We start from the raw sequence: 27,790 nt of genomic DNA on the forward strand, positions 1-27,790 counted from the left end.
GGCAAACAGGTAATCCCAAATAGAGGAGGCTGGTCCTGCTCCAGATTAAAGGCCTGAGCTCCTCCGGGTGGGTGTCCGCCTGCCATGGACCAACCAGGAGTCTGGAACATTTGGCCCAGTTGATCCTGGCAGGGGACGCGGCGGAGTCTGTCACTCATCCTCCACAGGTCAGCAGGACCGGTGTAAGCCGAGATGAACACCCCAATGCCCGGCCCGCACAGAAGCCCATCCGGACAAGCTCCTCCGCAGGAGGCACAGGAAAGGCTCCACGCAGAGGGAATAGAGTTGGTCAGGCAAAGGGCAGCCCTGATGTATAGGTGAGGCTCCAGTGGCTCTGCTCTGGGGGTCTGTAAGCAATGACTAGGTGGTCACAGGGGACGCCCAAACCGCGCTGGGCTCTGTGGAGAGCGGGTGTTTGGGGATGGTGCATGTAGAAATTGAAGCAGAATATACAACCAAAGATCAGCTACTGATTGAACCACAGACACAAGAAGTCATCTCAATCTTGAAAAAACTTGCCTTGGAGATATGTGGTGACCGGTTCCAAGTCCTTTAAACGGCTCCAATAATTTACTCCAAAGCAGTCGATGACACCGATGACGAATGGGAGGACATAGAAGAAGACGCTGATTACAGAGACGTGGAGATGCTATAGTCAGCAACTCTGACACTGACTCTGAGGACAACCTAATGACTATCAGGCATACAGTGTGTTAGCTTTTATTGGGAGAGGAATTGAGTTTCGGAGCCATGAGGTCATGTTGCAGTTGTACAAAACTCTGGTACGGCCGCATTTGGAGTATTGCGTACAGTTCTGGTCGCCTCATTATAGGAAGGACGTGGAAGCTTTGGAACGGGTGCAGAGGAGATTTACCAGGATGTTGCCCGGTATGGAGGGAAAATCTTATGAGGGAAGGCTGAAGGACTTGAGGCTGTTTTCGTTAGAGAGAAGAAGGTTAAGAGGTGACTTAATAGAGGCATACAAGATGATCAGAGGATTAGATAGGGTGGACAGTGAGTGCCTTTTTCCTTGGATGGTGATGTCCAGCACGAGGGGACATAGCTTTAAATTGAGGGTTGATAGATATAGGACAGATGTCAGAGGTAGGTTCTTTACTCAGAGAGTAGTAAGGGCATGGAATGCCCTGCCTGAAACAGTAGTGGACTCGCCAACATTCAGGGCATTCAAATGGTCATTGGATAGGCATATGGACGATAAGGGAATAGTGTAGATGGGCTTTAGAGTGGTTTCACAGGTCGGTGCATCATCGAGGGCCGAAGGGCCTGTACTGCGCTGTAATGTTCTATATTCTCTATCTCATTACACAGCTCCACAGATCTCTCGCACATTTGCGAATTTGATCAAGACGAGCCAGTACCTGGATCAGCTCAGCCAGGAAGCTGAGTCACCTCCAGTGATGAACAGCAAGTCACCGATGCTCCAGCACGGCAAGAAGAGTTGAAACTGACAACCCCAGTTCCATCTTTCATGCCGGCACTACAAACCGAGGTAATCCAGCAAGTCCATAAGGCCGCAGCAAGTCCATAAGGCCGCAGCAAGTCGATAAGGCCGCAGCAAGTCGATAAGGCCGCAGCAAGTCGATAAGGCCGCAGCAAGTCCATAAGGCCGCAGCAAGTCGATAAGGCCGCAGCAAGTCGATAAGGCTGCAGCAAGTCGATAAGGCCGCAGCAAGTCGATAAGGCCGCAGCAAGTCGATAAGGCTGCAGCAAGTCGATAAGGCCGCAGCAAGTCGATAAGGCTGCAGCAAGTCGATAAGGCCGCAGCAAGTCGATAAGGCCGCAGCAAGTCGATAAGGCTGCAGCAAGTCGATAAGGCCGCAGCAAGTCGATAAGGCTGCAGCAAGTCGATAAGGCCGCAGCAAGTCGATAAGGCCGCAGCAAGTCGATAAGGCTGCAGCAAGTCGATAAGGCCGCAGCAAGTCGATAAGGCCGCAGCAAGTCGATAAGGCCGCAGCAAGTCGATAAGGCCGCAGCAAGTCGATAAGGCTGCAGCAAGTCGATAAGGCCGCAGCAAGTCGATAAGGCCGCAGCAAGTCCATAAGGCCGCAGCAAGTCGATAAGGCCGCAGCAAGTCGATAAGGCCGCAGCAAGTCGATAAGGCCGCAGCAAGTCGATAAGGCCGCAGTATAAGGCCGCAGCAAGTCGATAAGGCCGCAGCAAGTCGATAAGGCCGCAGCAAGTCGATAAGGCCGCAGCAAGTCGATAAGGCCGCAGCAAGTCGATAAGGCCGCAGCAAGTCGATAAGGCCGCAGCAAGTCGATAAGGCCGCAGCAAATCGATAAGGCCGCAGAAGTGGGCATGGTCACACCACCAGAGATGATGCGATGCCTAAACCTCTACAAACAACTCAATGCACAACGACAACCAGTGCCACGCCAGAGGCTCTACAAAGAAAAACAAAACAAGAGACACAACAAAATACATCACCATGTCCAAAAAATTAAAAGGAAAAAGAGAAGAAGACTGGGAGAACTACCTCATCCCACCAGCCAACCAGCATTAAAAACAGTAGCAAATAGCAAGCCACAACATGCAAGAAAGCAGAAGAGAAAGTGACTGGGAACACAAATGTGACAGTGTTGGACACAGGCCTTTCAAAGACACAGAGCGAAGCGTAAGAGAAACAAATCACCGACAAGTAAACCAGTCTCTGGAGAGGTGGGCGACAACTCGAAAGAATGAGATCTACAGAAAGGAAATGGACAGTCGTCAGGCACAGCATGTAAATGGACACTTGAGTAAAAGTTGCTCACGTTAACAGCTACATATAATAGAACATAGAACATGCAGTGCAGAAGGAGGCCATTCGGCCCATCGAGTCTGCACCGACCCACTTAAGCCCTCACTTCCACCTTATCCCCGTAACCCAATAACCTCTCCTAACCTTTTTGGACACTAAGGGCAATTTATCATGGCCAATCCACCTAACCTGCATGTCTTTGGACTGTGGGAGGAAACCAGAGCACCCGGAGGAAACCCACGCAGACACGGGGAGAACGTGCAGACTCCGCACAGACAGTGGCCCAGTGGGGAATCGAACCTGGGACCCTGGCGCTGTGAAGCCACAGTGCTATCCACTTGTGCTACCGTGTTGCCCTAACATATAATGAATATAATGAACGTATAAAGTTTAATATTTAATGTCGTCTGTAATGAAACAATTATCTTAAAGTTTTGTGAGGAAGTGGGTGTGCTGATATGCTTGTGGGCTATATCATAGTTGGATGGTGTGTGACATCTAACCAGCAGGCGGCAGTACAGACACAGCATGCAGTCACGAGACCAAGGTCATGTGACCTGTGATCCCAAAATAAAGGGAGAGACACCAGGCCATCTTCAGAAGAAGATTGAGAGGGTAATAAGACATACATGTGAATGGTCAGTGCTGGGTACAAGTTCCAGAGGAGTAGTTAGTAGACTCCATGATAACGTGCTCTGCATCAGATTGCTATCTAAGGGGCTGGTTTAGCTCACTAAGGGGCTGGTTTAGCTCACTCGGCTAAATCGCTGGCTTTTAAAGAAGACCAAGCAGGCCAGCAGCACGGTTTGATTCCCGTACCAGCCTCCCCGGACAGGCGCTGGAATGAAATGAAAAATGAAATGAAAATCGCTTATTGTCACGAGTAGGCTTCAAATGAAGTTACTGTGAAAAGCCCCTAGTCACCATATTCCGGCGCCTGTTCGGGGAGGCTGTTACGGGAATCGAACCGTGCTGCTGGCCTGCTTGGTCTGCTTTCAAAGCCAGCGATTTAGCACTGTGCTTTTCACAGTAACTTCATTGAAGCCTACTCGTGACAATAAGTGATTTTCATTTCATTTCATTTTTCTTACAACACGAGACTCAAAACAAGATTCTGGTTTGGACAAGTCAAAGTGTTTGGTGAGTTCCTTCGTACAGTACAAAGGACCAAACACAACAGGGAGGAGGACGAATGTCAGGGCTATAGTGATCTCCTAATCCAATTGTTATGAGCCAGGGTTTAGAAAACTCCAAAGTTTATCATGGAGTTCACCTGAGCTACAACTGTTGGTTATGATGAGCACACGGGCCTACCTTTCAGTTGTTATTCAACAGAGGCCTTCAGCATTTTTAATAAAAAACAAAGTTTATTCTCTGAATTCAGTTAACATTTTTTAAAATACACACAGTAAGCATTTTTATCAAATAAAAACATAAATACCGCACACAGCTGCAGTAATCTATGTATAACTCTCAATAAAATCCCCCCTTTAACTGTTCCAATTCAATAACAGGATCCTATAAACCAGAAACCCATTTTCAAAGGTGAAGCCCAGCCCACAGCACTCAGACCTGGCCCAGCCCACAGCACTCAGACCTGGCCCAGCCCACAGCACTCAGACCTGGCCCAGCCCACAGCACTCAGACCTGGCCCAGCCCACAGCACTGGCCCAGCCCACAGCACTCAGACCTGGCCCAGCCCACAGCACTCAGACCTGGCCCAGCCCACAGCACTCATACCTGGCCCAGCCCACAGCACTCAGACCTGGCCCAGCCCACAGCACTCAGACCTGGCCCAGCCCACAGCACTCAGACCTGGCCCAGCCCACAGCACTCAGACCTGGCCCAGCCCACAGCACTCAGACCTGGCCCAGCCCACAGCACTCAGACCTGGCCCAGCCCACAGCACTCAGACCTGGCCCAGCCCACAGCACTCAGACCTGGCCCAGCCCACAGCACTCAGACCTGGCCCAGCCCACAGCACTCAGACCTGGCCCAGCCCACAGCACTCAGACATGGCCCAGCCCACAGCACTCAGACCTGGCCCAGCCCACAGAACTCAGACCTGGCCCACAGCACTCAGACCTCGCCCAGCCCACAGCACTCAGACCTGGCCCAGTCCACAGCACTCAGACCTGGCCCAGTCCACAGCACTCAGACATGGCCCAGCCCACAGCACTGGCCCAGCCCACAGCACTCAGACCTGGCCTAGCCCACAGCACTCAGACCTGGCCCACAGCACTCAGACCTGGCCCACAGCACTCAGACCTGGCCCAGCCCACAGCACTCAGACCTGGCCCAGCCCACAGCACTCAGACCTGGCCCAGCCCACAGCACTCAGACCTGGCCCAGCCCACAGCACCCAGACCTGGCCCAGCCCACAGCACTCAGACCTGGCCCAGCCCACAGCACTCAGACCTGGCCCAGCCCACAGCACTCAGACCTGGCCCAGCCCACAGCACTCAGACCTGGCCCAGCCCACAGCACTCAGACCTGGCCCAGCCCACAGCACTCAGACCTGGCCTTGCCCACAGCACTCAGACCTGGCCCAGCCCACAGCACTGGCCCAGCCCACAGCACTCAGACCTGGCCCAGCCCACAGCACTCAGACCTGGCCCAGCCCACAGCACTCAGACATGGCCCAGCCCACAGCACTCAGACCTGGCCCACAGCACTCAGACCTGGCCCAGACCACAGCACTCAGACCTGGCCCAGCCCACAGCACTCAGACATGGCCCACAGCACTCAGACCTGGCCCAGACCACAGCACTCAGACCTGGCCCAGACCACAGCACTCAGACCTGGCCCAGCCCACAGCACTGGCCCAGCCCACAGCACTCAGACCTGGCCCAGCCCACAGCACTCAGACCTGGCCCAGCCCACAGCACTCAGACATGGCCCAGCCCACAGCACTCAGACCTGGCCCACAGCACTCAGACCTGGCCCAGCCCACAGCACTCAGACCTGGCCCAGCCCACAGCACTCAGACCTGGCCTAGCCCACAGCACTCAGACCTGGCCCAGCCCACAGCACTCAGACCTGGCCCAGCCCACAGCACTCAGACCTGGCCCAGCCCACAGCACTCAGACCTGGCCCAGCCCACAGCACTCAGACATGGCCCAGCCCACAGCACTCAGACCTGGCCCAGCCCACAGAACTCAGACCTGGCCCACAGCACTCAGACCTCGCCCAGCCCACAGCACTCAGACCTGGCCCAGCCCACAGCACTGGCCCAGCCCACAGCACTCAGACATGGCCCAGCCCACAGCACTGGCCCAGCCCACAGCACTCAGACCTGGCCTAGCCCACAGCACTCAGACCTGGCACAGCCCACAGCACTCAGACCTGGCCCAGCCCACAGCACTGGCCCAGCCCACAGCACTCAGACCTGGCCTAGCCCACAGCACTCAGACCTGGCCCAGCCCACAGCACTCAGACCTGGCCCAGCCCACAGCACTCAGACCTGGCCCACAGCACTCAGACCTGGCCCAGCCCACAGCACTCAGACCTGGCCCAGCCCACAGCACTCAGACCTGGCCCAGCCCACAGCACTCAGACCTGGCCCAGCCCACAGCACTCAGACCTGGCCCACAGCACTCAGACCTGGCCCAGCCCACAGCACTCAGACCTGGCCCAGCCCACAGCACTGGCCCAGCCCACAGCACTCAGACATGGCCCAGCCCACAGCACTCAGACCTGGCCCAGCCCACAGCACTCAGACCTGGCCCAGCCCACAGCACTCAGACCTGGCCCAGCCCACAGCACTCAGACCTGGCCCAGCCCACAGCACTCAGACCTGGCCCAGCCCACAGCACTCAGACCTGGCCCAGCCCACAGCACTCAGACCTGGCCCAGCCCACAGCACTCAGACCTGGCCCAGCCCACAGCACTCAGTCCTGGCCCAGCCCACAGCACTCAGACCTGGCCCAGCCCACAGCACTCAGACCTGGCCCAGCCCACAGCACTCAGACCTGGCCCAGCCCACAGCACTCAGACCTGGCCCAGCCCACAGCACTCAGACCTGGCCCAGCCCACAGCACTCAGACCTGGCCCAGCCCACAGCACTCAGACCTGGCCCAGCCCACAGCACTGGCCCAGCCCACAGCACTCAGACCTGGCCCAGCCCACAGCACTCAGACATGGCCCAGCCCACAGCACTCAGACCTGGCCCAGCCCACAGCACTCAGACCTGGCCCAGCCCACAGCACTCAGACCTGGCCCAGCCCACAGCACTCAGACCTGGCCCAGCCCACAGCACTCAGACCTGGCCCAGCCCACAGCACTCAGACCTGGCCCAGCCCACAGCACTGGCCCAGCCCACAGCACTCAGACATGGCCCAGCCCACAGCACTCAGACCTGGCCCAGCCCACAGCACTCAGACATGGCCCAGCCCACAGCACTCAGACCTGGCCCACAGCACTCAGACCTGGCCCAGCCCACAGCACTCAGACCTGGCCCAGCCCACAGCACTCAGACCTGGCCCTGCCCACAGCACTCAGACCTGGCCCAGCCCACAGCACTCAGACCTGGCCCAGCCCACAGCACTCAGACCTGGCCCAGCCCACAGCACTCAGACCTGGCCCAGCCCACAGCACTCAGACCTGGCCCAGCCCACAGCACTCAGACCTGGCCCAGCCCACAGCACTGGCCCAGCCCACAGCACTCAGACCTGGCCTAGCCCACAGCACTCAGACCTGGCCTAGCCCACAGCACTCAGACCTGGCCCAGCCCACAGCACTCAGACCTGGCCCAGCCCACAGCACTCAGACCTGGCCCAGCCCACAGCACTCAGACCTGGCCCAGCCCACAGCACTGGCCCAGCCCACAGCACTCAGACCTGGCCCAGCCCACAGCACTCAGACCTGGCCCAGCCCACAGCACTCAGACCTGGCCCACAGCACTCAGACCTGGCCCAGCCCACAGCACTCAGACCTGGCCCAGCCCACAGCACTCAGACCTGGCCCAGCCCACAGCACTCAGACCTGGCCCAGCCCACAACACTCAGACCTGGCCCAGCCCACAGCACTCAGACCTGGCCCAGCCCACAGCACTCAGACCTGGCCCAGCCCACAGCACTCAGACCTGGCCCAGCCCACAACACTCAGACCTGGCCCAGCCCACAGCACTCAGACCTGGCCCAGCCCACAGCACTCAGACCTCGGCCAGCCCACAGCACTCAGACCTGGCCCAGCCCACAGCACTCAGACCTGGCCCAGCCCACAGCACTGACCCAGCCCACAGCACTCAGACCTGGCCTAGCCCACAGCACTCAGACCTGGCCTAGCCCACAGCACTCAGACCTGGCCCAGCCCACAGCCCTCAGACCTGGCCCAGCCCACAGCACTCAGACCTGGCCCAGCCCACAGCACTCAGACCTGGCCCAGCCCACAGCACTCAGACCTGGCCCACAGCACTCAGACCTGGCCCTGCCCACAGCACTCAGACCTGGCCCAGCCCACAGCACTCAGACCTGGCCCAGCCCACAGCACTCAGACCTGGCCCAGCCCACAGCACTCAGACCTGGCCCAGCCCACAGCACTCAGACCTGGCCCAGCCCACAGCACTCAGACATGGCCCACAGCACTCAGACCTGGCCCAGCCCACAGCACTCAGACCTGGCCCAGCCCACAGCACTCAGACCTGGCCCAGCCCACAGCACTCAGACCTGGCCCAGCCCACAGCACTCAGACCTGGCCCAGCCCACAGCACTCAGACCTGGCCCACAGCACTCAGACCTGGCCCAACCCACAGCACTCAGACATGGCCCACAGCACTCAGACCTGGCCCAGCCCACAGCACTCAGACCCAGCCCACAGCACTCAGACCTGGCCCAGCCCACAGCACTCAGACCTGGCCCACAGCACTCAGACCTGGCCCAGCCCACAGCACTCAGACCCAGCCCACAGCACTCAGACCTGGCCCAGCCCACAGCACTCAGACATGGCCCAGCCCACAGCACTCAGTCCTGGCCCAGCCCACAGCACTCAGTCCTGGCCCAGCCCACAGCACTCAGACCTGGCCCTGCCCACAGCACTCAGACCTGGCCCAGCCCACAGCACTGGCCCAGCCCACAGCACTCAGACATGGCCCAGCCCACAGCACTCAGACCTGGCCCAGCCCACAGCACTCAGACCTGGCCCAGCCCACAGCACTCAGACCTGGCCCAGCCCACAGCACTCAGACCTGGCCCAGCCCACAGCACTCAGACCTGGCCCAGCCCACAGCACTCAGACCTGGCCCAGCCCACAGCACTCAGACCTGGCCCAGCCCACAGCACTCAGACCTGGCCCAGCCCACAGCACTCAGACCTGGCCCAGCCCACAGCACTCAGACCTGGCCCAGCCCACAGCACTCAGACCTGGCCCAGCCTACAGCACTCAGACCTGGCCCAGCCCATAGCACTCAGACCTGGCCCTGCCCACAGCACTCAGACCTGGCCCACAGCACTCAGACCTGGCCTAGCCCACAGCACTCAGACCTGGCCCAGCCCACAGCACTCAGACCTGGCCCAGCCCACAGCACTCAGACCTGGCCCAGCCCACAGCACTCAGACCTGGCCCACAGCACTCAGACCTGGCCCAGCCCACAGCACTCAGACCTGGCCCACAGCACTCAGACCTGGCCCAGCCCACAGCACTCAGACCTGGCCCAGCCCACAGCACTGGCCCAGCCCACAGCACTCAGACCTGGCCCAGCCCACAGCACTCAGACCTGGCCCAGCCCACAGCACTCAGACCTGGCCCAGCCCACAGCACTCAGACCTGGCCCAGCCCACAGCACTCAGACCTGGCCCTGCCCACAGCACTCAGACCTTGCCCAGCCCACAGCACTCAGACCTGGCCCAGCCCACAGCACTCAGACCTGGCCCAGCCCACAGCACTCAGACCTGGCCCAGCCCACAGCACTCAGACCTGGCCCAGCCCACAGCACTCAGACCTGGCCCAGCCCACAGCACTCAGACCTGGCCTAGCCCACAGCACTCAGACCTGGCCCAGCCCACAGCACTCAGACCTGGCCCAGCCCACAGCACTCAGACATGGCCCACAGCACTCAGACATGGCCCAGCCCACAGCACTCAGACCTGGCCCAGCCCACAGCACTCAGACCTGGCCCAGCCCACAGCACTCAGACCTGGCCCAGCCCACAGCACTCAGACCTGGCCCAGCCCACAGCACTCAGACCTGGCCCAGCCCACAGCACTCAGACATGGCCCAGCCCACAGCACTCAGACCTGGCCCAGCCCACAGCACTAAGACCTGGCCCAGCCCACAGCACTCAGACCTGGCCCACAGCACTCAGACCTGGCCCAGCCCACAGCACTCAGACCTGGCCCAGCCCACAGCACTCAGACCTGGCCCAGCCCACAGCACTCAGACCTGGCCCAGCCCACAGCACTCAGACATGGCCCACAGCACTCAGACATGGCCCAGCCCACAGCACTCAGACCTGGCCCAGCCCACAGCACTCAGACCTGGCCCAGCCCACAGCACTCAGACCTGGCCCAGCCCACAGCACTCAGACCTGGCCCAGCCCACAGCACTCAGACCTGGCCCAGCCCACAGCACTCAGACATGGCCCAGCCCACAGCACTCAGACCTGGCCCAGCCCACAGCACTAAGACCTGGCCCAGCCCACAGCACTCAGACCTGGCCCACAGCACTCAGACCTGGCCCAGCCCACAGCACTCAGACCTGGCCCAGCCCACAGCACTCAGACCTGGCCCAGCCCACAGCACTCAGACCTGGCCCAGCCCACAGCTCTCAGACATGGCCCACAGCACTCAGACATGGCCCAGCCCACAGCACTCAGACCTGGCCCAGCCCACAGCACTCAGACCTGGCCCAGCCCACAGCACTCAGACATGGCCCACAGCACTCAGACATGGCCCAGCCCACAGCACTCAGACCTGGCCCAGCCCACAGCACTCAGACCTGGCCCAGCCCACAGCACTCAGACATGGCCCACAGCACTCAGACATGGCCCACAGCACTCAGACATGGCCCAGCCCACAGCACTCAGACCTGGCCCAGCCCACAGCACTCAGACCTGGCCCAGCCCACAGCACTGGCCCAGCCCACAGCACTCAGACCTGGCCCAGCCCACGGCACTCAGACCTGGCCCAGCCCACAGCACTCAGACCTGGCCCAGCCCACAGCACTCAGACCTGGCCCAGCCCACAGCACTCAGACCTGGCCCAGCCCACAGCACTCAGACATGGCCCACAGCACTCAGACATGGCCCAGCCCACAGCACTCAGACCTGGCCCAGCCCACAGCACTCAGACCTGGCCCAGCCCACAGCACTCAGACATGGCCCACAGCACTCAGACATGGCCCACAGCACTCAGACATGGCCCAGCCCACAGCACTCAGACCTGGCCCAGCCCACAGCACTCAGACCTGGCCCAGCCCACAGCACTGGCCCAGCCCACAGCACTCAGACCTGGCCCAGCCCACGGCACTCAGACCTGGCCCAGCCCACAGCACTCAGACCTGGCCCAGCCCACAGCACTCAGACCTGGCCCAGCCCACAGCACTCAGACCTGGCCCAGCCCACAGCACTCAGACCTGGCCCAGCCCACAGCACTCAGACCTGGCCCAGCCCACAGCACTCAGACCTGGCCCAGCCCACAGCACTCAGGACCTGGCCCACAGCACTCAGACCTGGCCAGCCCACAGCACTCAGACCTGGCCCAGCCCACAGCACTCAGACCTGGCCCAGCCCACAGCACTCAGACCTGGCCCACAGCACTCAGACCTGGCCCAGCCCACAGCACTCAGACCTGGCCCAGCCCACAGCACTCAGACCTGGCCCAGCCCACAGCACTCAGACCTGGCCCAGCCCACAGCACTCAGACCTGGCCCAGCCCACAGCACTCAGACCTGGCCCAGCCCACAGCACTCAGACCTGGCCCACAGCACTCAGACCTGGCCCAGCCCACAGCACTCAGACCTGGCCCAGCCCACAGCACTCAGACATGGCCCACAGCACTCAGACATGGCCCAGCCCACAGCACTCAGGACCTGGCCCAGCCCACAGCACTCAGACCTGGCACAGCCCACAGCACTGGCCCAGCCCACAGCACTCAGACATGGCCCACAGCACTCAGACATGGCCCAGCCCACAGCACTCAGACCTGGCCCAGCCCACAGCACTCAGACCTGGCCCAGCCCACAGCACTGGCCCAGCCCACAGCACTCAGACCTGGCCCAGCCCACGGCACTCAGACCTGGCCCAGCCCACAGCACTCAGACCTGGCCCAGCCCACAGCACTCAGACCTGGCCCAGCCCACAGCACTCAGACCTGGCCCAGCCCACAGCACTCAGACCTGGCCCAGCCCACAGCACTCAGACCTGGCCCAGCCCACAGCACTCAGACCTGGCCCAGCCCACAGCACTCAGACCTGGCCCAGCCCACAGCACTCAGACCTGGCCCACAGCACTCAGACCTGGCCCAGCCCACAGCACTCAGACCTGGCCCAGCCCACAGCACTCAGACCTGGCCCAGCCCACAGCACTGGCCCAGCCCACAGCACTCAGACATGGCCCACAGCACTCAGACATGGCCCAGCCCACAGCACTCAGACCTGGCCCAGCCCACAGCACTCAGACCTGGCCCAGCCCACAGCACTGGCCCAGCCCACAGCACTCAGACCTGGCCCAGCCCACGGCACTCAGACCTGGCCCAGCCCACAGCACTCAGACCTGGCCCAGCCCACAGCACTCAGACCTGGCCCAGCCCACAGCACTCAGACCTGGCCCAGCCCACAGCACTCAGACCTGGCCCAGCCCACAGCACTCAGACCTGGCCCAGCCCACAGCACTCAGACCTGGCCCAGCCCACAGCACTCAGACCTGGCCCAGCCCACAGCACTCAGACCTGGCCCACAGCACTCAGACCTGGCCCACAGCACTCAGACCTGGCCCAGCCCACAGCACTCAGACCTGGCCCAGCCCACAGCACTCAGACCTGGCCCAGCCCACAGCACTCAGACCTGGCCCAGCCCACAGCACTCAGACCTGGCCCACAGCACTCAGACCTGGCCCAGCCCACAGCACTCAGACCTGGTATCCACTCTTGTTTCCTTTCCAAAATAGCAGGCTTGAATTCCTTCCAGAAAGCAATTATTTCTTTTCAAGTTATCAAGCAGTCTGGAAACAGCTTTAAATCTGAAGGTAGAGAGACGCTCCAAGATACTTGTCTGTCTGAATACAGCAGCCAAAAATGTAAACGAAAGCTAAAAAATCTCAGGGCCACCAAAACAAGCCCAAGCCAAAACAAAAGTAAACAAAAGTGCAGGGCCCATTAAGGAGCACAGTGGTAGTATGTGTGTGGAGCCAGAGGATGTAGGTAGGGGTATATATGAATACTTTGTGTCACTGTTTACTCATGAGATGGACAGTGTGGGTATTGTAATCTGGGAGAAGGACTGTAATAAAATTAAAGAGATTAAAATCGAAAAGAGGAGGTTCTGAGTGCTCTGGCAGGATTAACAGTAGACATATCTCCAGGGTCGGATGAAATGTATCCCAGGATGTTGAGTGAGGCAAGGGAGGAAATAGTAGGGGAGCTGGCAATAATTTTCAATTGCTCTCTGGCCACAGGAGAGGGGCCAGAGGATTGGGGGATAGCCAATGTGGTTCCATTAGTCAAGAAGGGAGGAAGGGAGAAACCAGGAAACTATGGGCCAGTCAGTCTAACCTCAGTGGTGGGGAAACTATTGGAAACAATTGTGAGAGACAGAATTAATCTGCATTTGGAGAGATAGGGATTAATCAAGAACAGTCAGCATGGTCTTGTTCAGAGGAGGTCATGTCTGACCAACTTGATTGAATTTTTCGAAGAGATGACCAGGTGTGTCGATGAGGGAAATACATTTGACGTGGTCCACTTAGACTTCAGTAAGGCTTTTGATAAGGTGCCACATGGGAGTCTGATAGCGAAGGTCAGAGCCCATGGGATACAATTTGGCAAATTGGACCCAGAATTAGCTGAGTGGCAGGAAGCAGAGGGTGATGGTCGAGGGGTGTTATTCTGGTTGGACCCCTGTGTCCAGTGGGGTCCCACAGGGATCAATGTTGGGGTCCCACAGGGATCAGTGTTGGGGTCCCGCAGGGATCAGAGTTGGGGTCCCACAGGATCAGTGTTGGGGACAGGGATCAGTGTTGGGGTCCCACAGGGATCAGTGTTGGGGCTATTGCTGTTTGTGGTTTAGATAAATGATTTTGATATGAATGTAGGAGGGTTGATCAGTAAGTTTGTGGATGATATGAAAATTGGTGGGGCAGTAAATAGTGAGGAGGAGAGCCTTCAATTACAGAAGGATAGAGACGGGCTGGTCAGATGGGCTGATCAGTGGCAAATGGAATTCAATCCGGATAAGTGTGAGGTGATGCACGTTAATTGTGTAAGGTTGTGAGGAAAGGATACCTCACTCCAGACGTGATTTTCTAAAAAGATTATATAAAGGGATATAGAAAATTAAGACATAATTTATTACCAAAACAGGATTAAAATATGTTTAACATCACACTAGATGGTAGTAGCCGTGGGTTTGGAAGGTGCTGTCTAAGGAGCCTTGGTGAGTTGCTGCAGTGCATCTTGTAGATGGGACACACGGCTGCCACTGTTCATCGGTGGTGGAAGGTTTGAATGTTTGTGGAAGGGGAGCAATCAAGCCGGCTGCTTTGCCCTGGATGGTGTTGAGCTTCTTGAGTGTTGTTGAAGCTGCGCTCTGATGTGTTAGGCAGGTTGGGTTGATGTGGACTGAACTTGATGCAGTGTAGCGAGAGACAGACCTCTAACACTGGGGAAGATCCAACACAATTTTATTTAACATCTTAACTAATATAAATGTTCAACTGTGGGTTGACACTATACTGACTTGACTGGAGACCTAGTAGTAGTCTGACCAGACGTACTAGCTACCGCATGGTGTTTGTACTTGCTAGCTCGTGGACTCTGACTGTCTCAGTGGCTGGGTCCAGAGAGAGCGAGAAACCTAGTGACCTCTGGCTTTATAGTGGCCGTGTCCTGTCTGGTGATTGACTGCTGTGTTCTGTGTGCTTACTGGTCATCCTGTGTGTCAATCACTGCCTGTCTGCACTCCATCATATACCTGGATGTATATTATGACACACTCATCCACGCAAGTGGAGAGTTTTTCATTACACTCCTGACATGTGCCTTGATGGTGGACAGGCTTTGGGGGGTCAGGAGATGAGTTACTCTCCGCAGGATTCCTGATTGTTGATCCGCCCTGGCAGCTACAATATTAATATGCCTTGTCAAGTTCAGTTTCTGATCAATGGTAACCCCCAGGATGTTGATTGTGGGGGATTCAGCGATGGTAATGCTATTGAACGACAAGGGGCGATGGTTAGATCCTCTATTGTCGGAGATGGTCATTGCCTGGCACTTGAGTGACACGAATATAATTTGCCACTTGTCATCCGAAGCCTAGATATTGTCCAGGTCTTGCTGCATTTGGACAGGGACGGCTTCATTATCTGAGGAGTCGCGAATGGTGCTGAACATTGTGCTGTCATCTGCGAATATCCCCACATTATGACGGAAGGGATGTCATTGATAAAGCCTCTGAAGATGGTTGGGATGTCATTGCCAGAATTAAAACCTGGCTAAAAGGGCAAAATTGGCAGCTCAATATCCTGGATACAGAGTTTTTAAGCAGGTCAGAGTGGGAGATAAAAAGGAAGAGGAGTAACAGTAACGGTTAAAGAATCTATTCCAGTTGTGCGAAGGGATGACATACTAAACGGGTCAACACACGAGGCTTCATGGGTTGAGCTTAGAAATAAATGTGCAGTCACACTCCTGGGAATATACTACAGACCCCAAATTGAGAATGGGAGATGGAAGATCAAATATTTAGGAAGTTTCTGCCTGTAAGAACAAGAGGGCAATAATAGTCGGAGACTTTAACTATCCCAATATCAACTGGGATTCAAACAATGTGAGAGAACTAAGGGAGAACATTTCATGCAGTGTGTCCACCTAATTAGTGACAAGCCCAACGAGAGGAGATACAATTCCAGACCTTGTCTTGCGGAAGGGAGAAGGGCGAGTGGGTGAAGTGACAGTTAGCGACCATATCGGGGATAGTGATCATAATTCAGTGAGATTCAGTATTACCATGGAAACGGACAGAGATAAAGCAGGAGTAAGAATGTTGAACTGGGGGAAGGCAAATTTTGCAGAAATGAGAAGGGATTTTGCTGAGGTGGGCTGGCCGACATTGCTGGAGGATAAATCAGTGGGAAACCTGTGGGAAGCACTAAAAGGAGAGATCCTAAATGTTCAAAGTAGACATGTCCCCTCCATGAATAAGAGTAGTACTGCCAAATCTAGACCCCCTGGTCGTCTGGAGGAACATAGGGGAAGATCAAACTGAAAAAGTGTACAATAGGCATAAAGAACTGAGCACTGCAGATCGCCTAGGAGAGAATAGAAAGTGCAGGGACAAATTCAAAAAGGAAATAAAAGGGAGGGCATGAAAAAAGGTTAGCGAGTAAAGTTAAAGAAAACCCAAAAATATTTTACCAATATACTAATGGTAAAAGGTTAGTTAAGGAAAAAGGTGGACCTATCAGAGATGAAGAGGGAAACTTGGGTGTGTCGATGCAGAGGCTGTGGGAAGGGTTTTAAATAAATCTTTTGTCTTGGTGTTTACAAAGGAAATGGATGATGCAGATATAGTAATCTAGGAGGAACACCGTGAGATATTTGATGGAGTAATTATAAAGAAAGAGGAAGTACTGGAAGGATTGAAATCTTTGAACATTGCTAAGTCGCCAGGGCCAGATGCATTGTTTCCAAGGCTACTGAAGAAGGTCAGGGAGGAGATCACAGGTGCTCGGATGATGATTCTCCAATCCTCAAGAGATACAGAGGAGGTACCGGAGGACTGTAGAAATGCAAGCGTGGTTCCATTGTTTAAAAAAAATATTGAAGGAAATGCCGAACAATGATAGCCCAGTTAGCCTTCTGGGAAAATTAGTAGAATCAATCCTGAAAGATAGGCTTCACTGTCACATAGAAAGGCCTAGACTAGTCAGGGATAGTCAGCATGGATTAGGAATCCTCCTCCATAAGCACCCACTCTGCTTCTGGCTCCTTTATCCACCCCTTTACTCTCTTTTTGGTCGCTGCCCAATAGTAATATTGTAGGTGTGGGAGGCTAGGCCCCTCCATGGATCTCATTCTCTGCAGTAATCTCTTTGGGATCCTTGAATTCTTCCCCTCTCCTAAATAAACGCTATAATCAGTTTGTCCAGTGAGTTGGAAAAGGCCTTGGGGATGTAGATCGAATTGGATTTAAAGAGGAAGACGAACCTGGCCAGTATGGTCATTTCGATCATCTGCGTTCTCCCCCACCAGGGAGAGTGGGAGTGTGTTCCATCTCTGCAGGTCCTTTATAAAGTCCTCCGTCAGGCTGGTCAGGTTCCACTTCTGAATCCCTGTCCAGTCATGAGCGATTTGGATCCCCAGGTAGCAGAATTTGAGTTGGGTCTGTCTAAACTGCAGTCCCTCCAGCTTTCCCCTCTCCGGGAAGATGTCGCTTTTCCTCAGATTAGGTTTATAGCCCGAGAAGACTCCAAACTCTTTGAAGATCGCCATGATTCCTTGCATGCTGCTTCCTGGGTCCAGGATGTAGAGGACCAGGTCATCTGCATAGAGTGAGACTCTGTGCTTTCACCCTCCTCTCTGGATCCCTTTCCAATGTTTTGCCGCCCTGAGTGCGATCGCTAGTGACTTGATCACCAGTGCGAACAGCAACGGAATAATGGGCATCCTTGCCTCGTGCCTCTGTGCAGCTGGAAGTACTTGGAGCTGGTGGTGTTTGTCCATACGCTCGCCGTGGGAGCGTTGTTCAAGAGTTTCACCTAGGGGTTAATCCTGGTCCGAGCCCAAACTAATCCAGTACCTCTATGAGGTACTGCCACTCGACTCTGCCGAATGCCTTTTCAGGGAGACGATCACCTTAGATGTTCTCTCCCCAGATGGGGTCATGATCACACTCAGCAGGCGCCTGATGCCCAATGTTAGCTATCTACCTTTGACAAAGCCCATCTGGTCTTCTGCAACAACCTTTGGTATACAGTCCTCCAGCCACTTGGCTAGGACCTTGGCCAGTATTTTTGCATCTATGTTTAGCAGCGAGATGGGTCTGTCGGATCCGCATTCTGTTGGTTCTTTGTCTTTTTTAGTTATTCGCAAGATTAAGGTTTGTGTCAGCACAGGCGGCAGTGTGCCCCTCACCAGCGAGTCTGTGAGCATTTCCCACAGGTGTGAGGCCAGTGCCATCATGAATCTTTTGTAGGGGTCTGCCAGGAAACCGTCCGGTCCCGGCGCCTTCCCCGACTGCATGTCCTCTCCCAGTTCTAGTGGTGCTTCCAGGCCCCGTTTTCTGCCCTCCCCCATGACTGGCATGTCCAGTCCATTGAGGAACTGTTTCATCCCCGAATCCCCTGCGACGGGCTCCAAAGTGTACAGGCCCTGGTAGAAGGTCTGAAAGGCCTTGTGACCTTGTCTGGTTTCGCTACCAATTTGCCTCTACTGACACTGATTTGTGCTGGTTCCCTTGTAGCTGCCTTCTTTCTCAGCTGGTGCACAGCAGGCAGCTGGCATTGTCTCCGTGTTCGGACAGGTCCCCCATGCCTGACGGAGTTGCCCACTTTTTAGAGCTGGGAGGTCTACGCTGCCTCCCTGCTAGTCCCCAGCAAAACAGGGAATCGGTGGCCATTTTGCGCCAGCTTTCCTGGCCGAAAACACCCCGGTTTTCACGCTGGCGTGCAAACTTATTCTCCAAAACGGCAAATCCAGTCCAAGGAGTTTCAGTTATCAGAAACAATTTTTGACCAGATGGTTAATAAAGAAAATAAGCAGGTGGAGGATGAAACTGATATCTTTAGTTTAGCAAAATTGGTACAAGTACAACAGAAGGAAATGAAATGAAAATTGCTTATTGTCACGAGTAGGCTTCAAATGAAGTTACTGTGAAAAGCCCCTAGTCGCCACATTCCGGCACCTGTTTGGGGAGGCTGGTACGGAAATCGAACCGTGCTGCTGGCCTGCTTTCAAAGCCAGAAATTTAGCCTTGTGATTGAGAGATTAAGCAGTTGTACCAAAAAACATCCACAGAATAGAATCTGTGTGTATACCGGAGTAATGTGAAGGAGAATATATGTGTGGAGTGAGGAGGACGAAAGAGGGATGAAGTGTCAATTCCTTTTGTGTTTATATTCAGTACTATTGACTGAATCGATTACCTTGTTCTTTGCACACTTGGTTCCTTCTAATATTAAGTCTGGAGTGCTAGCATCAGATAGGAGAGCAGATATCCCTTTGCAGTTATATGTCACTTTATTATAAGTGATTTTGGTTCCCAAAATGCTCACTGTTCCTCCTCGCCTTGGATTTTGGGACCCACCCTTACACTGGATTTTTCCGCAGAGCAAATTCCTGTAAAGCAGAAACAAACATTTTAGACATTATATATTTTCAATTTAATGCTATTACTTTTTAAAATGTGTTTCTCTCAAGGTGAATATCATTGCCTATGTCATTATTCAATACTCATGTCTAACTGTCCTTGAATAAGTGGTGGTCAGGTGCCTTCCTGAGCCATTGCATCTCTAATATGGGGGCAGCACGGTGGCACTGTGGCTTCACAGCGCCAGGGACCCGGGTTCGATTCCCAGCTTGAGTCACTGTCTGTGCACGTCTCCCCGTGTCTGCGTGGGTTTCCTCCGGGTGCGCGGTTTCCTCCCACAGTCCAAAGGCGTGCTGTTAGGTAATTCGGACATTCTGAATTCTCCCTCTGTGTACCGGGACAGGAGATGGAGTGTAGAGACTACGGGCTTTCCAGAGTAACTTCATTGCAGTGCTAATGTAAGGCCACTTAAGAACATAAGAACATAAGAACTAGGAGCAGGAGTAGGCCATCTGGCCCCTCGAGCCTGCTCCGCCATTCAATGAGATCATGATGAGAGGGGCCTCACGGTAGCATGGTGGTTAGCATCAATGCTTCACCGCTCCAGGGTCCCAGGTTCGATTCCCGGCTGGGTCACTGTCTGTGCGGAGTCTGCACGTCCTCCCCGTGTGTGCGTGGGTTTCCTCCGGGTGCTCCGGTTTCCTCCCACAGTCCAAAGATGTGCGGGTTAGGTGGATTGGCCATGCTAAATTGCCCGTAGTGTAAGGTTAATGGGGGGATTGTTGGGTTGCGGGTTACGTGGGTTTAAGTGGGGTGATCATGGCTCGGCACAACATTGAGGGCCGAAGGGCCTGTTCTGTGCTGTACTGTTCTATGTTCTATGTTCTATGTTTTGTGGACTCAGCTCCACTTTCCGGCCCGAACACCATAACCCTTAATCCCTTTATTCTTCAAAAAACTATCTATCTTTACCTTAAAAACATTTAATGAAGGAGCCTCAACTGCTTCACTGGGCAATGAATTCCATAGATTCACAACCCTTTGGGTGAAGAAGTTCCTCCTAAACTCAGTCCTAAATCTACTTCCCCTTATTTTAAGGCTATGCCCCCTAGTTCTGCTTTCACCAGCCAGTGGAAACAACCTGCCCGCATCTATCCTATCTATTCCCTTCATAATTTTATATGTTTCTATAAGATCCCCCCTCATCCTTCTAAATTCCAACGAGTATAGTCCCAGTCTACTCAACCTCTCCTCATAATCCAACCCCTTCAGCTCTGGGATTAACCTAGTGAATCTCCTCTGCACACCCTCCAGCGCCAGTACGTCCTTTCTCAGGTAAGGAGACCAAAACTGAACACAATACTCCAGGTGTGGCCTCACTAACACCTTATACAATTGCAACATAACCTCCCTAGTCTTAAACTCCATCCCTCTAGCAATGAAGGACAACATTCCATTTGCCTTCTTAATCACCTGTTGCACCTGTAAACCAACCTTCTGTGACTCATGCACTAGCACACCCAGGTCTCTCTGCACAGCAGCATGCTTTAATATTTTATCATTTAAATAATAATCCCGTTTGCTGTTATTCCTACCAAAATGGATAACCTCACATTTGTCAACATCGTATTCCATCTGCTAGATCCTAGCCCATTCACTTAACCTATCCAAATCCCTCTACAGACTTCCAGTATCCTCTGCACTTTTCGCTTGACCACTCATCTTAGTGTCATCTGCAAACTTGGACACATTGCCCTTGGTCCCCAACTCCAAATCATCTATGTAAATTGTGAACAATTGTGGGCCCAACACGGATCCCTGAGGGACACCACTAGCTACTGATTGCCAACCAGAGAAACACCCATTAATCCCCACTCTTTGCTTTCTATTAATTAACCAATCCTCTATCCATGCTACTACTGTACCCTTAATGCCATGCATCTTTATCTTATGCAGCAACCTTTTGTGTGGCACCTTGTCAAAGGCTTTCTGGAAATCCAGATATACCACATCCATTGGCTCCCCGTTATCTACTGCACTGGTAATGTCCTCAAAAAATTCCACTAAATTAGTTCGGCACGACCTGCCCTTTATGAACCCATGCTGCGTCTGCCCAATGGGACAATTTCTATCCAGATGCCTCGCTATTTCTTCCTTGATGATAGATTCCAGCATCTTCCCTGCTACCGAAGTTAAGCTCACTGGCCTATAATTTCCTGCTTTCTGCCTACCTCCTTTTCTAAACAGTGGTGTCACATTTGCTAATTTCCAATCCACTGGGACCACCCCAGAGTCTAGTAAATTTCGGTAAATTATCACTAGTGCATCTGCAATTTCCCTAGCCATCTCTTTTAGCACTCTGGGATGCATTCCATCAGGGCCAGGAGATTTGTCTACCTGTGACAATACTTGTGACAATAATAAAGATTATCATTATTAATAGTGCTGCTAATGAGTGAGTTAACCAGTGCCTGAATACATACCCAAGAACTGTATATTTTTAAAATTGGAAGGACATTGAATTATTTGGACACTTTATTGGGGGACTGATTTTTTAAAAATAGGTTATGAGTCATTGGTACGTGAACAAATTTTTTTTTCATTTTTCATTTCAAATTGCCTTTTCTAAGAAGTCACATGACTCTGGCTAAACAACGAGCTCAGCACCTGAGGAAATAGCAACAATTTGTTTTGTTCAAGTTTAATTGCTGGAGGCAAAAAAACCTCCTGTTTTCACAGGCTGCTCCTGTGATTTTCTGCAAACTCCCTGAATGTTATGAGTTTATGTTTTCAATTTGGGGCAGCAAGCTCGCATAGTGGTTAGCACATTAGCTTCACAGCTCCAGGGTCCTGTCCTGTTAGGTACACTGGTCTAACACTGGCTGCAACAGGATGCAGCTTCGATCATAAAGATACTCCAGACATCGAAGTTAGTTCAATCAGGTTTATTGATCTAATAGCACAGTTAGCACAGTTCTCTGTGAGTTCGACTCTCTGCTAACTTAAGTGTGGTTACTCTGTCTGACTGACCCAGACTAGCTCTTAGCCACGTGGTGGAGGTGTGAGATTGTAACAACACCCTTGACTGACTCTCTAGATGTTCATCAGTTGAATGAGGCGGAGTGTAAGTGCCTCGTGTCTTTTATAGTCAGATCCCACTCCTGAGTGTCCTGCCTGCTTATTGGTCATGTCCTATTCTCTGTGTCCATTAGCTGCTTGTCTGTATATCATTATGTATGTGTGTTTGTGCCTGCATATCATGGCAGGTCCCGGGTTGGGTCACTGTCTGTGCGGCGTCTGCACGTTCTCCCCGTGTCTGCGTCGGTTTCCTCCGGGTGCTCCGGTTTCCTCCCACAGTCCAAAGATGTGCAGGTTAGGTGGTAACCATGGATACAAGAGCAGGGCAGAGGCTGGGAAACCTGCGGCAAGTAACTCACCTCCTAACTCATCAAAGCCCGTCCACCATCTACAAGGCACAAGTCAGGAGTGTGATGGAAAACTCTCCACTTGCCTGGATCAGCGCAGCTCCAACAACACTCAAGAAGCTCAACACCATCCAGGGAAAAGCAGCCCCGCTTGATTGGCACCTCATCCAAAAACATTCACTCCATCCATCACTGAGGCCCAGTAAGAGCCGTGTGTCGGGACCAAAGGGGTCCCAGGTCAGAGGGCGGGGAATACAGCAGCTGTCTCCACTTCTGATGTATCTCCTGAGGACCCACCTAGATGGAATGTTAGGGCACATAAGGTGAGAAAGATAGGCACGGGTGAATTAGATAAGTTAGCAATAGGGGTTAGGAGGTACCAGCCTCCCCGGACAGGCGCCGGAATGTGGCGACTAGGGGCTTTTCACAGTAACTTCATTGAAGCCTACTCGTGACAATAAGCAATTTTCTTTCTTTTCTTCTTTTCTAGGGCTCAATACTTGTATATATCACAGTAAACATCTGTTCAGCAATGCTAAAACCTGCCTTGGTGCTGTCTGAAGGGTGTGTGAGACGGGTTGGCCCATGTGTACAGCGTCTGCCAGGTGGGATTGATAGGGAGTTCTCTGGTGTGGGGAACGAGCATTGGAACTGGACATGGGTCAGGGCCCCCAGGGCAATCGGGGTGATGCCCCTGGAGATGACAAAGGGCGGGGTATGATATGTGAAGGTGCCATGTGGTGATGTCTAACCAGTTCATGGCCCACCCCCCGCCACCCCAGGGGTTCATTGGGACCGTGTGAAGGAATGGCCAGCAAGCAGGGATCACCCACGCAGACAGTGGAAAGTGCGACTGAGTGCAGGAGTCAGACATTGTCAAACGATGCGGTACACGAGATCTCATCTTAGAGCCAGTCATCATCATCTTCCAGCTCATGGGCCAGACCTGCTGATGCTGCCAACCCAAGGCCAGCACCCTGTCGTGAAGCAGATCGGAAGCTTGGAGGATGGGGGGGGTGGGGAGGGACGGGGACGTTTGAGCCCTGGTGCACATGTTGTTCAGCCTCCAATGCCTGCCAGGGCCCCATGTCTTGCCCAGCTTGGCCCTCCTCTGCATGCTCCTCATTGGACATGGTCTGTCATTCTTCTTCCTTGTCCAGCATGTCATCCCTTTGCTGCATAATGTTGTGCAGGACACAGCTGGCCATCACGATGTGCAAGACTCTCCTGGGACTCTACTGGAGGGACATTCTGAACTGCATCTTGAGCATGCCGATGATCACGCCCTGGTCATAGCATGGCCATTGTTGTAGCATGTCTCTGTGTTGGGCTGTGGCTCTGGATAGACATCAGCAGCAACAGTGGATAACCCCTGTCGCCCAAGAGCCAACCCCTCACATAGGAGAGAGCATCGAAGGTGTCGAGTGCATCAGTATGTAGGTGTCGTGTACGCTGCCCAGGTATCGGGCACAGATGTGCATGATGTCCAGCTGGTGCTCACACCAACTGCACGTCCATGGAGCGCTAACCCTTGCAGTTCCTCAAGTGTAACCCCTCTTGTGCTAGAACCCACAGGGGGACATGCGTCCTGTCGATCACCACTGGGATCTTGTGAATCTGGTCGATGGCGATGAATCCTCCTACAAGGTCAACCTGGTGGGCTGGGTCCATATTCAAGGTGATATCCTGTGCTGCTGGGTATACAGAACCTCTGTGATGGCGTGGATGGAACTGCGCACAGAGGTCTGGGAAATTCCTGACAGGTCCCCACTTGGCACCTGGAAGGATCCCGTTGCACAAACATCACCATGATGGTCACCGGGAGTGGGTGTTCTCCTCCATATCTCCGTGGTTCCAGGTACACCGTGATGCAGAGATATACCGTACAGTCCCCATGGTTAGCCAGAGTTATCGATGGCAATCTCAATCCAGCAGGTCTTCGAATGCCATACGCTGCCGGCGCACACAGGCACTGCCACAGTGTCGCCTTGCCACCCCCTCCTCAGCCTGTTGGGTGGCCGGTCTCCATACCCACTGTTGCCTTTCTTTATTTACTCTTTTACTCTGTCCTTTCCGTGGCTCTGTTCCAATTCTGGCAATTTCTATGTGATCTATATTCTAATGCTCAGTGTTGCCAGGTATTAAATGATACCACCACAAGGTTCAGCTGACTATCGATCGAAGAGCCAAACACCAGTTTGTTAGTTCAAGGTCAAGGGTACTTTATTTACACACAATTAGTCATGCAACATAAACACTACTAGTTAACTACACCTATCGACAACCTGTATTTAACGTCGGGCACCCAGCTTAGGTCAGAGGAACAGTGGCCGCTGCTCGATTCTGGATCTATCGAGTCCGAAGGAGTAACTGCTGCTCAGCTCAGCCCATCCGCCTGGTAGCGGGCGTTGGACTTGCTTCTGGTGGGGCTGCACTTGGAGATGGCCGTAGCCGGGGCGCCAGGTCCGAGAGAGCACCAACACATGGCGGACTGTCTTATACTTGGGAGTTTTTGCGCTCTTTTGGGCGGTCCTTCAGTTTGGACCCCACTAATTGGGTGATCCCTGATCACTCTGTTCGATTCCTAACCAATAAATGGACGGGGGCCTGGATGGCTGGGTGTGTCCCAAGCGGTCACTGACCCCGTTGTTTACGCTTCCCTAGAACAGGGAGTGGCATCGAAATGTCTGGGACTGTACCGTGCTCTCGAGTACCAGTCCTTTGTCTTGGTGAAGATGGGCCATCAAATGCTAATCGGCCCATCAAAATGCTAATTGGTCGGTGTTTCGATACCGTCTGAACTCTTTGCTTTCAAATATACATTTCAGGCTCTGAGCCTGCCTGAGTATTGGCTTTGTCCATTTTACCCACTAGGCTTTGCGAGTTTCTCTGTTCCTGGTTTTAAGTGGCCATCCCAGATGGCTACACCACAGACTGGCTCTCATTCCTCTGGGCCTTCCCGAGCAGCCCCTGCTCATACGGCCTCATGGCGTCCGCCAGGTCTGCCAGGCAGATGCTAATCACTCCTGGTTGGATACCGAATTCCATTGTCGACAGAGGATAAAAGGAGGTCATGTTGGCATTCCAGTTACCTCTGTGTCCATCCAGGTCCACCAGGCTGTTCAAAAGACGTGCTGTTAGGTGAATTGGACATTCTGAATTCTCCCTCTGTGATCCTGAACAGGCGCCGGAATGTGGCGACTCAGGGATATTCACAGTAACTTCATTGCTGTGTTAATATAAGCCTACTTGTGACAAGAATAATGATTATTATTATTACTTTTGTGGCGTGAATGTGACTTGCCACTTGTCACCCCAAACGGTCCCACCAAACCTTTGGAGTGGCGATGATGGGGGTGAAGATGGGGTGTGCTCCAGAGTGGCCAGCGCTGACTGAACTGGGTCCCTAGCCAATGCCCGCTCTGAATGTCCACTCATCTCCACCACTCCTGCCCTCTAGAGACCCTTTTGCAGCTAGCCCTGCCCAATCCAGTCCAATCCTCACACCCTTCTAACAGAGCTCCGAGGCAGGGTGAAATGTTGTGAACATGTGTAGAAGTTGGTTTAGCACAGGGCTAAATAGCTGGCTTTTAAAGCAGACCATGGCGGGCTAGCAGAGCGGGTTAAATTCCTGTGCCAGCCACCCCGAACAGGCGCCAGGATGTGGCGACTAGGGGCTTTTCACAATAACTTCATTTGAAGCCTACTTGTGACAATAAGTGATTCTTCTTCTTCTTTTTTATTGTGCAACTGTGAACATACATGTACAGGTTTTTGCTCCAGCCCCCATCATTAACCTATATGCTGCACCCATGTCAACTTAACCTTTCTGGCCTTGTGGGCCCTAATGCTATGCCTAGGTTTATCCCAAGGTTGGACATCAGGAGTGGAGGTGGCCTGATGTGATTCCTGCCCTGTGACCTGGATCCCCTTTGGCAGACGTCTTTTGGGGCGACTGAGACGAGGTGGGCCCAGCTGCTGCTCGGGGGTCCCAGCTGGTGTGGTCCCGCTTTGTTCTGCTCACTGCCCATGTGATGTGCCAGGAAAACGGGGTGGGGGGAGTGGGGGAAGATTGAGGTGCTGTCATGTTTCGGCACCTCCTCTGAAGGTCCGGGCGGCATGGGTCCATCACCTCCTCGTTCCTTGGGGTGTCCACTGGCCCCCGGGATACTCCATCGGATGAGGGATGCAAGCGGAGTTGACCCCTGAGGCTCCTCCGCCACTTGGCGCTATCAGTCCTGGAGACCAGGGTCTCGATGCTCACAACCTTGGAGCACAGGGAGTGGACCAGGTCACTCTGGGACTGTGCCACATTACGCTGTGGCGGAAATGGCATATGGCCAAAGTTCAAGGTGGGGGGGGGGGGGGGGGGGGGGGGGGATAGGTTCAGTGGAGATGTGTGGGACAAGTTTTTTACACAGAGGGTGGTGGTGGCCTGGAATGCGCTGCCAAGTGAGGTGGTCGAGGGAGATACGTTAGTGACCTTTCAGACTTATCTGGATAGGCACATGAACAGACGGAGTGCAGACGGATACAGGCGGTTGGCATGGTTAGGACACGTGATCGGCGCAGGCTTGGAGGGCCGAAGGGCCTGTTCCTGTGTTGTATTGTTCTTTGTTGGCTTTGATCTTTGACTGAGCCACCACCTTACGCGTAATCAGGTGAAGACCGCCCCATCGGAACAGCTCCTTCCTTCCCCGGTATTCGTGCCAATGCCCCATGAATTCAAACCCATTGCTCCCACATCAATCTTTGAGCCATACGTTTACCTCCTTAATCTTATTGACCCTATGATAATTAGCTTGTGGCTCAGGTAGTAATCAAGAGATTATTACCTTTTTGCTTTTTGTTTTTAATTTAGCTCCTAGCTGTTGATGCTCCCTTAGCAGAACCTCTGTCGTTGTTCTGCAGCACAATGGGCTAAATTGCTTTCTTGCAATGCAGAACACAGCCAGCTTCGCGGGTACAATTCCAGGACCAGCCTCCCCGAACAGGCGCCGGACTGTGGCGACTATGGGCTGTTCACAGTAACTTCATTGAAGTCTACTTGTGACAATAAGTGATTATTGCAGACAAAATTTTGCAGATATCTGCATATAATAATAATCTTTATTGTCACAAGTAGTCCTACATTAACACTGCAATGAAG

At 54.0% G+C, this 27,790-nt stretch overlaps 1 protein-coding gene across 1 annotated transcript in view; it reads right to left on the reverse strand.

The window, feature by feature from the left end:
* Positions 1–27,790, reverse strand: part of LOC119963595 (disintegrin and metalloproteinase domain-containing protein 12-like) — a 432,269-nt gene that overhangs the window by 117,580 nt on the left and 286,899 nt on the right. The window contains exon 15 of the mRNA XM_038792926.1: positions 19,053–19,245. Within this exon, the coding sequence (XP_038648854.1) occupies positions 19,053–19,245 (193 nt within the window). The remainder of the gene's footprint in view (positions 1–19,052; positions 19,246–27,790) is intronic.

Source organism: Scyliorhinus canicula, chromosome 3 (genome assembly GCF_902713615.1).
Source record: "Scyliorhinus canicula chromosome 3, sScyCan1.1, whole genome shotgun sequence".
Lineage (NCBI taxonomy): Eukaryota > Metazoa > Chordata > Chondrichthyes > Carcharhiniformes > Scyliorhinidae > Scyliorhinus > Scyliorhinus canicula.